The sequence below is a fragment of the Hemitrygon akajei genome, chromosome 2, assembly GCF_048418815.1.
Source record: "Hemitrygon akajei chromosome 2, sHemAka1.3, whole genome shotgun sequence".
Lineage (NCBI taxonomy): Eukaryota > Metazoa > Chordata > Chondrichthyes > Myliobatiformes > Dasyatidae > Hemitrygon > Hemitrygon akajei.
In genome coordinates, this window is record NC_133125.1 from 131933892 (window position 1) to 131947646 (window position 13755).

At 41.2% G+C, this 13755-nt stretch overlaps 1 protein-coding gene across 2 annotated transcripts in view; it reads right to left on the minus strand.

The window, feature by feature from the left end:
* Nucleotides 1-13729, minus strand: part of bora (bora aurora kinase A activator) — a 31203-nt gene extending 17474 nt beyond the window's left edge. Inside the window, exons 1-7 of one of the 2 annotated variants that reach the window (XM_073028112.1) lie at nt 13661-13692; nt 10179-10278; nt 8814-9020; nt 3535-3641; nt 2943-2988; nt 2399-2480; nt 1166-1234 (exon numbers count right to left, since the gene is read on the minus strand). In XM_073028112.1, coding sequence (XP_072884213.1) covers nt 1166-1234; nt 2399-2480; nt 2943-2988; nt 3535-3641; nt 8814-8978 — 469 coding nt within the window. In that variant the 5' untranslated portion in view covers nt 8979-9020; nt 10179-10278; nt 13661-13692. Of the gene's footprint in view, nt 1-1165; nt 1235-2398; nt 2481-2942; nt 2989-3534; nt 3642-8813; nt 9021-10178; nt 10279-13660 lie in introns of both variants that reach the window. The other variant, XM_073028119.1, reaches the window with a different exon arrangement.
* Between the last annotated feature and the right edge of the window lie 26 nt (nt 13730-13755).

A 13755-nucleotide genomic window follows, 5' to 3' on the forward strand; every position in this document is an offset into this window, starting at 1 on the left:
TATAGCCTGGAATGAGGAATATGTCTGTCCTAGCATGCTAAGTAAACTCCAACAGACTGGGTGGATGATATCTGCAGTGAAATCCAATGGCCAGGAAAGTGGCTCTGCTATGCTCCGTGGAGAATGAAGGGCATGACAAGACACAGAAGACATCATGGTTACCCACTGCATCCAAGTAAGACCCCAGACTGTGACGCTTGTTCGTACCATTGGACACAGATTTATGAGGTTGAGAGTAGAACTGCCCCAGTGAAATGGCTTTTCCGCATTAAAAACTCTCCTGCAAGGTTTTCTGTCATCAGTGGATACAATGGACAAGCACCAACACCAGCTCAGTCAAAAGAATGTGACACATGAATACCTTTGTTGACAAGTGTTAGGAACCAATACACAGTACTGTAGTAATATTGATAGTGTTCTAATTTGTTCTGTATTTCATTTAAATAGATAATTTGTTACTCAGCTTGTCTTTCTTATATCTTTTTAACTATTTCCATGAAACATCCATTAATTGAGGCAGTTTGATTGATTGATCAGAAATATAGTGGATTCCGGCTAATTGGGACATGTCGGGACCAGTACATTTTGGCCCAATTAAGCGGCTGCACCAAAATGTACTGGTCCTAATATGTCCCAATTTGTGCTTTTATTTCCACTTTGTCCTTTTATTTTAACCACGTATTAAAACCATCAGTTGAGTGCAAGTGTTTATAATATTGAACAGAGAAATTTATGATTAATTAGACTTCCAACAAATAGTAATCTCACTTTAGGACTAAGGGAATGCATAGTTTTACACCTAAATAGTCATTTTTTTCCTGGATAATATCAACAAAGAAACAAAGACTCGCATGTGGGCCCAATAGAACAGGCAGTTTTGGATTCAAAAATAAAAACAATTTTCCTTCCAAATTTGATTTAGCGGTTTATTATGGAAATAAAATTTACACCAACATGAAGCAGTTCTTTATTACATTTAAGTGTTATAGATAGCAAAGCTACAAGAACAGGAGCAAAAACATATTTTATTGCTGAAAAATATTAGAATTAAATTTATTGTCTGTTCATTTAAATTGATTTTCTAGGCATAAATAGTACAAATGTATCAAACTGCAATCAATAAAATGCTTAAACCGTATGCAACTATTGTATAGTAATTACTAACCATTATGCTTTCCAGGCAACACAACAGATTCTTTTGAGTTAACTGAAGAATGCCTATTCAAAGATGAACCTGAAAAGGAGCATATAAAAATAACTCAATTTTTGCAGATGTATTGTACATCTAGTTTAGATTCTATGAAGATTCCTGACATAATAACACCATTCCTATCATAAAAATGTTCATTTATATTTAATAATCTTGCACATAGAATATATTATTAATGTCTTACATAATATTTATTTTGGCAAAATTTCTCAAGCCAAGGATAAATAATATCTAAAATAACTAGTTGGACAGTGCAGTGTACTTAACTGTGTACAAATATTTTGTTCTCATGGAGATACAAGGGACTGCAGATGCTGTAATCTGGAACAATGAACAACTGCTGGACGGTTTCAGGAGATGGAGCAGCATCTGTGGGGGCGAAGGGATAGCTCATGTTTTGGATTGAGGCCCTGCATCAGTGGTCATGTGTACAACTACCCGATTCATGTCTCTGATCCCCAGTTAACATACAGTGATATCTCCCTCAACGCTATGCCACAGAATACTAATTCTCAGAAGAGCTCTTGGTCTTTGAATATGCTGTGCTGGAATTCTGGCAGCTCTCCCAATCCATCAATGCAGTCCTGCAAAAATGGTTTCCTAACATTGGCTAGAAGGTGTTGTCTGCCCTATTCTTTGGCTGTACAACTCTCCCCAGTCTGGTGATTTTGTCATTGTAACAAACTTAACAATTAGCTTGTAATTGCAGATAAATTTCCTGGCTGGGTAGAGTTAAGCTGCCAAAGAGAGGGGATAACAACAGTTTCCATCATATCCAACAGAAGGTGATGAGAGAGATTTAAGTGATCAGATAGTCCGAGGTAATAACCTGCCCATCACTCATCCTAACAGGCCTTGTGACTCCACTGAGCAGATCATTGCTGCAGGGTACCAGTGAAAGGGCAGGAGTGCGAAACAGGTTTCCAGCAAGGCAGAGAGGATAGGGCTTCTTGCTGGATACAGCATGTAGAAGGGTTGAGGTTTATGTCTGGCTTATGACATAGCAACACCATTAATAACACTGTTAGTGCAGATTCCCTTGGTGCTCTGGCTGTGGAATGTATCGTGAGCATTAAGCAAAGTACCAACGTCTCTGTTTTTATTTTGAGAGACCATACCTTTATGAATTACTTTAATTTGATACCAAGGATGGAATCAGAAAATCTCAGCTATTTTCAAAGAACTCACATTTGGTTCGATAAGACTGTGTAATTGGTTTTCCTGAAGTTTGAGTCCAAGGAGAAGGAACAATGACACTATTTAAAAAAAACTAGAAAGATAAAAGGTGAAAATAACAGATTTATTATTCACTCAGAATTAAATTTGTGGTAAATATAATAATAATGTACACCAATATCAAATAAATTCATTGCTATAATTTTAAGATTTTAGTCCGTATTTTTTCCCATTCAGTGTCCTAAAGGCCTTGGATATTTAAATTAACCAAAATAAATTGCCAGATTTCCACATTGTGAAGGACAAATTAATTTATAAAGAATTCAGCTACATTCATGATGAATGATCTGTGAAGTATTTTTATACTATTGCAATGACTTAGCTATACCTGCATAGGTGCACAGAAATGTGTGTACAGTATATCTGGTAGCAGTACCAGAACCAGTCACTACAAACCTTCTTTTGCACTAATTTAGCAGTGATAGAGTTATACATTAGTACCTGCAAATGCCTTTTTAAAAAATTATTGATTGTTTAATCATTGAAGAGTACTCACCTCTTCAATGGCCTTTTGGTTTCTTGCCTCAATCTCATTATCTAATCTAAACACATAAATTAAAAAAAAAATTAAGAACATTTACAATTGCAATATCTGCTGCTTTTGAAGATGATTCTTAGCATAAATAACCTTTTCTCACTGATTATTCTAAGCATTGAACCTTCAAACCCTCCTTTAAGTTTCCTGAAATGCAAGGAACAATTGGTTTCTGTATATGTCAGACACAAGTGAAAGTATCTGAACTTTACATATTCTATTAGCTTCCAAGAATTGTAAATAAGTATCAGTGGAAAAGTAGGAGGTAAATAAAATTTTAAACTTAAATTTTGGATCAACCATTCCATAACAAAATCACACAGAACAAGTACAATGTTATAGAAGAAATGCATGCTTCTTTCCAAACATCTACTAACTTCAAAGAACTAGAAGTCTCTAACAAATCATATTTTAAATTAAACATCGTTTAGTGCACAAACTAAAAGTAAATATATTCATCTATACTGCATAAATGGATGAACACCATATCCCACACACTCTTTGATTCAATTAATACACCTCCTACATATCTTTGCAGGATAAAACTGCTAACCTGGTACAGTTCATATAAGATGATTGCTGATGAACATCTTCTGGATCAATATCAATTGGATGTAAAATGGCAAGTTCTCCAATGGACCATCTAAATTTACCAGGAGTCTAAATTGGGAAAACAGAATATTTTGAATGTAGCTGGAGAAACAGTTTATAAATTATAATACAATAAATATTGCAGCTATTGGAAATCCGGAAAAAAAGCATACAAAAATGCTGGAGGAACTCAGCAGATTAGGCAGCATCAGTGGAGGGTAATAAACAGCATTTCAGAGACCTTTCATCAGGACTAGAAAGGAAAGGAGAAGAAGCCAGAATAAGAAGGTGGTGGGGGAAGAAGTACAAGCTGGCAGGTGACAGGTGAAACCAGGTGAAGAGGGCAGGTGGATGAGAGGCTGGGGGAAATGAAATGAGAAACCGAAGGGCCGAAGAAGAAACCTAATTAGAAAGGAGAGTGGACCATAGGAAGTGATGGGTAGGTGAGAAGAGAAGGGGTAAGAGGGAAGTCAGAATAGGGAATGGAAAACAGAGAGAAGGGGGAGAGAAAGAAATAACCAGAAAGTAGAGAAATCAAAGTTTATGTTATTAGGTTGGAGGCTACCCAGACAGAATATGAGGTGTCACTCCTCCAACCTGAGAGTGGCCTCAATAGAGGCCATAAACCAATGTGCTGGATGGGAAGTGGCCACCATGAAATCTCATCTGTTATGACAGATGAAGTGAAGCCCAATCTACATGAGTATCACTGATGTAAAAGAGTCCACACTAAGAGCATCTGAAAGTGGGATAAGTGCTACACCAGCCCCTTACTGCACCACCATTCAGAACTCCAAACAGTCCTTCTAGGCAAGGCAATATTTCACTGCTAGTTTGTTAGAGCCATCTACTGCATCCAGTGCTACCTGACTTCCTAGAGCATTTAGTGTGTTGATCTGTAGTTTATAAATTGTTTTCAAAACTATTTGCAACCACATGTTCAAGGGTCTAAATTGAGCAAAATGTAATTGCTGGGAATGTAATCAGCCAGGTCACATGAGAAGAGATTGTCTGTTTACACCATGGCCTGTCACACACCAGCAGGAACCAATAAGAAGGGAACCAAAGTTTAGCCAAGGACCAGCCCCCACAGGCCCAAGCGGACCTGTGAACCCCTATGCGAGGTATTAGGGGTGCCCCGAGAACTTGAGTGTTAAGGGACATTACCCAATGATAACAAGGGAGGCAGATGAGGAACCCATTGTTCAGGTTATGTTAGAAGGGCAACTGACACCAATGATGATAGATACTGGAGCCACGTACACTTGTGTACAGCCACAGTATGCCCTTCACCTTCCCATGTCAGGAAAGTTTATTAAGACAGTAGGGTTCTCGGGGAAAACACAGTTGACACAGTGCACGGCTCCAGTGCGGTTGAGAATGGGAAATAAAGGAATTGTTTTGCTGGTGCTAGTATTTAAAGGAACTCCGATTAATTTGTTAGGCAGAGATGCCTTATTGAAACTGGAATTAAAATTAGAATGCACCAGAAATGGGCTGAGTGTGGGAAGAGCAGGGGCTCAATTGATAGTGCAAGAAGACAAGAAGGCTAATATCTTTTGGATAGGAGACATTGCAGATCAGATTCAGGAAACCTGGGAAAAATGGAAAAAGGGCGTGCAGGCTATATTACCCAGGGCTGTAATGCCCAAATCTGAGCTACATTGTACAGTGATTTTTGACGAGACTCAGAACAGGGAGTTAGAGGAGAGATGGCACCTGGAGGCATGTACCCAACAGCACCTGAAAGGGGAGGCTGTGATAATTGGAAAGCAAGGGGCAACTTTACAAGTTAAGTGGAACACCTTTTTAGAAAAATGGTACAGGATACCGGAGGCTGCGCCCCACGTAACGTTGTTGGTAAACAAGGGATATCAGTCTAAAGACTTAGAACCCTTAGTTAAGAGTGCTGAAACCGTAACAGTGTGGAGGAAAATCACGCCAGAAGTGTGGATATCAGAAGACAACAATTGCATTAAAATAATGGTAAGTGTAGATATGGTAGGGACAGTGAGAGAGGTCGAAATAACTCCCCAACCACACCTGCCCTTGCTGGGAAAGGAAAGAGGCCAGCAGAAAGATAGAAGGTTAGGTGAGTTGCCGTCTATTCTGTGGTCACAGCATGACACGGACGTAGGGAAAATAAAAACAGTCCGGTGGAAATAAGGCTGAAAAGGGGAGCAATTCCACCCAGGAGACCACAATACCCTCCAAGACCAGAAGCAGAAGAGGGATAGCATCGACAGTGCAGGGGTTGCTTGAAATAGGAGTGCTTAAAAGAACAAACAGTCCATGCAATACCCCGTTGCTGCCGGTCTTAAAAGCAGATAAATCTAAGTGGAGATTGGTGCATGATTTGCGAGCGGTAAATGATGTGGTAGAGGACTGGCCAGCGGTAGTCCCCAACCCACACATGCTTTTGACTAATGTTCCACCAGAAGCAAGTTACTTTTCAATGATTGATTTGTGTTCGGCTTTCTTCAGCATTCCTCTAGCCGATCAGTGTCAGTATTTGTTTGCATTTACTTACAGAGGTGCTCAGTATACCTATACCGGAATGCCGCAAGGATTTAAACATTCACCACACGTTTTTAATCAGGTATTGAAGGCAGACCTGGAGGGCATGCCATTGGAAAGTACATTGTTACAGTATGTGGATGACCTGTTGATTTGCTCCCACAGTAAGGACACAGTGTGAGCAGGACACTATAACTCTGTTAGAGAAGCTGGCGCAAGGAGGACATAAAGTATCCAAAAAGAAACTGCAATTTTGCACGCAGCAAGTGGAGTACTTAGGCAGGGTAATATCCAAGGGAGTGAAGGCGATAGCACCAGATCAGATTGAGGCAATAACTAAGGCCCCCAAACCCCAGACTGTAGGGCAGATGATGACGTTTTTGGGAATGGCAGGGTACAGCTCAGATTGGATAGGAGAATATGCTGAGATTGTGGCACCTTTGAGAAAGATAATGAAAGAAGCAGGACATACAAATTTGAAGAACGGCTTACAGTGGAATGGAGAGGCGGAGATAGCTTTCAATACTATTAAGCAGGAATTGCAGTCAGCACCAGCATTAGCTTTGCCTGACTACGAGAAGGTTTTTCATTTGTATGTATCCAACCGACAGGAGGGTTATGTCACAGCGGTTCTAACACAAGAGACAGGCACAGGAAAAGCAAAGCAGCCGATAGCATACTACAGTACGAGACTAGATGAGGTGGCTCAGGGGTATCCACCCTGTTATCAGGGATTGGCGGCGCTGTACTATGCATATGGAAAGGCATCATCTGTAACCCTGGGCTATCCTGTGACTCTGTACACACACCACAAAGTAGCAGAATTGCTGGAAAGAGGGAAATTTGTGCTGACGCCAGCCAGGATAGCAGCGTATCAGATGCTATTGACATTTCCAGACATAACTATACAGAGATGCACTACCAGTAATATAGCCGATTTTGTCCCTTTGGACTATGAAGGAGAACCCCATGATTGTGTAGGGAAGACGATGGCATTTGCCAAATTGAGAGCAGATTTATGGTCAGAACCACTAGAGGATGCCGATAAAAAGATTCTGTTCGTAGATGGCTCTTGTTATAGGGATTATGATGGAAATCATGCAGGGCTCTCAGTAGTGCAGCAGGATCTGTCGAGCTATAAGATTATTAGGATGGAGTCCTGTCCCCAACCGTGTTCCGCCCAACTAGCAGAAATCAAAGCCCTGACAGCTGCGTGTGAAATGATGGAAGGTGAGAAAGTAGACATCTATACTGATTCGGCATATGCTCATGGAGTATGCCATTTGTTCGGGGCAGTGTGGAAGCAGAGAGGTTTTAAAAAAAGTAATGGAGATCCCATACAACATTCAGGAAATTCTAGACTTCATAAAAGCCATAATGAAACCTAAAGCATTGGCTATAGTAAAATGCCAGGCACACAAAAAGGGAAATGATGTAATAACAAAGGGGAAATCAAGCTGCGGACGAGGCAGCCAGAAAAGCGTCTGGGTGTACGTCGGCTGTCATTGCCCCCCAGGTAAGCCTAACTCCAGAACCTGAGGTAGAGGACCTAATTGAAATACAAGGTAAGGCAACTTTGGCAGAACAGAATACGTGGAGAAAAAGGGGGGCCAAGCAGAACCCGGAAGGCTTGTGGAGCACGGAAGATGGTTTGTTGGTAGCACCCACCCCTCTACTGACGATTCTGATTTCAGAAGCGCATAGGATGGACCATTGTGCAAGGGGGGAAGTGATAAGGAAAATAAAGAAGGATGGTTTTTGGTCACCTTATTTACATGCTTCAGTGGACTTTGTTTTGTCACAGTGCGAGGTATGCGCACAAAATAATGTTCGGAAGGGAATTACAACCCCAATAGGTCACATTCCTGTACCTGAAGGACCATTTAAACATTTAGTGATCACTTACGTAGACATGATAAAGACAGTGGTAAAATTTCTGACAAATGAAGTGATCCCAAGGTTTGGAATACCTACAGAAGTTAGCTCAGACAATGGTTCAGCTTTTATCCAGAAAGTGGTTAAACTGGTACTACAAGTGCTGAGGATAAAGCAAAGATTTGGATGTGTATACCACCCTCAGTCGCAGGGCATGGTAGAGAGAATTAATGGAACCCTGAAAGCCAAACTAAACAAAATTTGTGCAGACACTAAACTTAATTGGGTCGATGCTTTACCGTTAGCATTGATGAGTTACCGCATGCAAACTAATCGAATAACATGCCTGACACCGCATGAGATGCAGGCTGGAAAGCTATCAATACCTGTGATAGGGGTAAGCAAAAATGTTGAATGGATAAACTATATATACTAACTTTTGTATGTGTGTATATATATATATATATATATATATATATAAATAATTCTCTCTAACTACTAAAAGCAGTTACTAATTTGCTAATGACTAAAACCTTTTTATGATGCCTCTTTTGTATTCTTTCAAAATAAAAAGCAAAACACAGTAATTGAAAAGTAATAAGAAAAACTGCAAATACAGTAAATCTGAATAAGTAACAAAACTATACTAAAAGTAAGTTCTCAGGTCAGGAATTATTTGTAGAGAGGAAAATGTAGTTTTAATTTTAATTTTTTAAATAGCTTTTGGTTCTGAGGAGGTCATTGATCTAAAGGTGTTAACTCTGTTTCCCTCTCCAGCTGACTACTACTTTTAATTATACAGAAAATACTATATTGCTGAGTAGTGATTTGCACATTAATGTCACTAACTTCAGAATCAGGGGTTTTCACCAATCTGAAGACAGAGGGACTAGGAACCACCGGCTTGTGCAATCTTGTATAATCACCAGGACTCTCAAAAGGATTCAAGACAGGAGGTCGTCCAGGTGTGTCCGGTGTTATATTTGACCTTGTCTCATTTTTCATATCACCCATTCTTCAATAATATATAGCAGTTCTCCACTTTCAGTTGTTTAGCTTTAGGGGAAAACAAAAACACATATGAAAAATAAATAATTTTATAAAATCTGAAATATATACTTTTTTAAACTTTGACACCTTACTCTCTCAGATATTCTACTTAAAATGTTATGTGGAAGCATACAAACGCATAAAAGCAGGTCCTTTCCAATAACCAAGTCAACCACATTGACAGATAGAGAATGCACATAACAGAACATACAGTACAAGGTAACAGATGGAGGCAATACAAAATCTTGTTCAACTGATAAAGAGCAATTGTTGAAAACAGATCCCTTTCTACCCCTCACTTTGTATATTACACACACCTACATCCCCTCTCAGAGCCAGAACTTCATCCTCCAACTGAAACATGTGCCACTGTTTCCTACATCTTCCTTACATCCACACTCTCCCTCCATCCATATACACCCTAACCCCTCCAACCCCTTCTGTTTCTGCACTTCTCATTTTTGTTCTTACCTATCCACCCCAACCCTTACTCCAAAGCAATCACCCCTCTCCCATCAATCAACTCCATTGTTCCTTGGCTCCCATTCTTCATCCCCTCCTCTTTTCACTTCTTTACTACCCCCTCACCTCTAACCTCCAACTTCTTACACGTTTGCCTTTAAGCTTTTATAAACATCTATATATCTCTTTATGTCTCTCTCATGGGCACACACACATTTACCCTCCTCATGCTCTTTGGCTATCCAGTCTTCCCTTAGACTCTCACTTGCATCTCAAAATCTTGTTGATTTTTCTATGTCTCAATCTATTCCTCTTTCTTTACCTGTCACCCTCCCTTATACTCTGCTCTATTCTATCTTCTTTGCCTGTCTCACTTACTCCATTTCTCTTGTGCATTCTTCCCTCTATCTGTCCCTCCTTTACTTCTTTTCCTCCTTTTCTCAGATTATTTTCTCACTATCCTTTGCCCTCTCAACTCACTATCCACCTTTCCTTCTTCAGTCTCTCTCAAACTCCTTCACTGTGTGTCCTTCCTGCTTTCTCTCTATCCACCCTCTCCCCGTTTAGTTGTGGCAGCAAACACAACTCCAGGTCCATTATGACTATCTCTAAAGAAACTCCTTGCATCTATAATTTAGAGCTGAGATGTGCAAGGCAGTCCTTCTCTAATATTATAAACACAAACAGCAATAATGCACATACCTTATTTGCTACAGCTGATAGGCTCACACATCCTCCTATATCAGTAGGAACTGAACTTCTATCTACAAAGTCATGGAATGACCTTGCGTTCTTTTTTTAACTGATAAAATTCAGAAGATTAGACATGCTGTCAGTGTCTCTGCATCGGGTCAGAAGTCAGTGTCATCCTTTCACTCACTCACAACTAATTTAGCTAAGATGACACAATTCAAACCTACTGACTAAAACTTTAGAAGAAATTGTACTACACCTGAAATCCTGCTCGTTCCCTTGACATCTTACCTACAACCTTTTTAAAAAATGTTAACTGTATGGCACCAGACATTCTGAAAATAGTCAACACTTCTCTTCTATCAGGCTGCTTTCCAATAGCCCTAAAAACTGCAGTTATTAAATCTCTTTTAAAAAAGAACAACCCAGATGCCTCAGTAATAAATAACTACAGGCCTATGTCAAACTTACCATGTTTAAATAAAACCATTGAAAAGGTTGTTTATCAGCAATTTATTAGCTTTTTGGCACTAAACAACTGTATGGATGATTTCTAGTCTGGATTTCGACACCACCATATCATTGAGACTGTTCTGGTCAAGGTTTTAAATGACGCCGCTTGAACCATGATGATGATAAAATTTCAATTTTGGTTTTACTGGATCTCAGTGCACCTTCTGACAGAGTTAACCATGGCATATTACTGGACAGACTGGAAAACAGGGTGGGACTTTCCAGTATAGTCCTCAAGTGTTTTAATTCCTATCTACAGGACAGGGACTATTCTATATCCATTGGTAGCTGCATTTCTGAACGAACAAAATGACTGCCTCAAGGGTCCATACTGGGGCCTCTTTTGTTTAACATATACATGGCCCCTCTGGCTCAAATCATGGTAAGCAACAAAATATCTTACTTTAATTATGCAAACGACACTCAGATTTATATAAGTGTCATCAAGTGACTATGCTCCCATACAATCACAAAAAAAACTGTATTGAACAAATTCCTGATTGGATGAGCCAAAATTTCCTCCAGTTAAAGAGAAAACTGAAAAAAATGTCTTTGGTGCCAAAAAAGAACGATTAAAAGTCAGTGCTCACTTAGAATCCTTGTCGTTACAGACCTAGCCAGAAACCTTGGTGTTACGATGGATGACTTATTTAACTGCCACCTTAAAAAATATAGCAAGAATTAAAGGGCTTATGGCTCAGCAAGATCTAGAAAACTCGTCCATGCATTTATTTTTTGTAGGCTTGACTACAGCAATGGTATTTTCATAGATCTCTGTAAAAAAAAAAATCCCTCAGACAGCTGCAGTTCATTCAGAACGCTGCTGCTAGAGTGCTTACTAAGACCAAGAAAGTAGAACACATCACTTCAGATCACTACACTGGCTTCCAGTCCATTAGAGCATAGACTTTAAAATATTAATATGGTTTTATGAATGAATGGTCTAGAGCCAAAATACACCTCTGATCTCTAGCTGTTGTCAGGTCATCTGGGTCGGGTTGGCTCACTGTCCCCAGAGTTAAAAATAAACATGGTGAAGCAGTTTTTAGTTAATATGCTCCTCATATGACCTTTCAGAGGATCTGAAGTCTGCCCCAGCTTTAAGCTCTTTTAAATTGAGACTTAAAACTTTTCTTTTCACTGTAGCATTTAATTAGAATCTCCTGCATTGTAACTTCTATTTATATCTATTTGTGTGATTTTACTGTTATATATTGTCTGAAATTTGATGTTTGATTCTTATACTTTCTTCTACATAAAGCACTTTGAACTGCCTTATTTGAAAAGTGCTATAGTAATAAACTTGCTTGCTTTCTTTCACTCCTCCCTACTTCTGTCTCGCACTCTTTCAATATTCATTATATCCTTCTCCAATTCTGTTGCTCCCTTTTTTATTCACTTATTCCTCACACATATTTCACCTCCTTCTCTCTCTCCAACTTTACCTTTTGTCTTTCCAACTCCCCCTTCTCTCCCTACACCACCCTTCTTTTCTCAACCTCACATTCCCTCTCACTCCTTCCTTTACCTCTTTTCTCTATACTTTCCTCATTATATGTATTGCAGCTCTCCCTCTCTCACATACTTTAAAATGGGGTCTCTCATTTCTGCCCTTCCCCATCTCCCCTGCCTTCACATTTTTATCCCTCTTCTATGACCCCACAAACTCTTGCCTCTCTTGGCACCCCCCTTCCTGATCTATTCTCCACCTCTTCACCAGTTCCTCATCCTGAAGCCCTTTCCCACTTAGTTCCCATTCATCCGTCTCTCCTTCAACTCCCCCTCTACCCCTCCTGTCCTCAAACCCTCTTCTCTTTCTCCCTTCACTCCCCCAACATCCCTCCCTCCTTCAACCCTTTCTCTTGCTCTCCCACTTCACCCACTCACTTACCATTCCATCCCCCTTCACCACTGTCTCGCCATCCCTACCACTTCCATCCTTTAGTCCTTTGCTGCTTCGCCACCCCTCCCCCTAGCCATCCCTCCTCGCTCCTCCCTCTCCCCCACCATCCCTCCCTGCCCCCTCTCCACACCCCACCCTTCCCCCTCTCCCCACCATCCCTCCCCTGCCCTCTCTCCACACCCCAACCCTCCCCCTCACCATGCCTCCCTGCCCCTCCCCGCCATTTCTCCCTGCTTCGCCCCCTCTACCTTCCATCCCTCACTGCTCCGCCCCCTCTACCTTCCATCCCTCACTGCTCCGCCCCCTCCCACCATCCCTCGCTACTTCACTCCTCTCTCCTGCCATCCCTCCTCCAGCTGCCTATCATCTCTCATGATTCTGCCTTCTTCTACTACACAGTGCTTTCACCTTACATTCCTTCTTTACCTTTCCTGCCTACCCCTTCCCCTCCCCCACCCCTTGATCTTTCCTCTTACTGGTTTTTAACCTGACACCCGCCAGCCTTCTCCTTCCCACCCTTCCCCCACCTTCTTTATAGGGTCCCTGCCCCCTCCCTCTTCAGTCCTGACGAAGGGTCTCAGCCTGAAACGTTGACTGCTCGTTTCCACGGATGCTGCCCGACCTGCTGAGTTCCTCCAGCTTGTTTGTACATGTTACTTCTCCCTGCTTCGCCTCTCTCTCCTACCATCCCTCCCTACCTCACCCCTCTTTCCCACCATTCCTTCCTAGGCCACCCCTCTCCCTCCCTATTTCTCCCCTCTTCTCCGTTCCTTGCCTCTTTCACCCGTCTCCTCCGCACTACCTCCCTACTTCACCCGTCTCCTCCGCCCTACTTCGCCTCTCACCCTCGCCATTCCTCCCCAATTCACCTCTCTAGCTCGCTATCCCTCACCTCTCACTAACTTTCCATTTACCTTGTCATCATCCCTCCTTATAACTCTCACTATTCCTCGTTTCATTACTCCGTTCTCTCACCATTCCTACATCCTTCCTTTTCCCCTTTCATCACCCCTCCCTCCTTCCCTCACCAATGCTCCCTCTTTCAGCCCCTTTCCCTCACCATCCTTTACCTCACCTTCACTCTGAGTTCGTTGCCCTGAAATCTCTTCACCAGCCGTCAGCCAATCAGCATGCTCCCTCCGCTCAGCCAATCAAATTCAAACTGCCGCC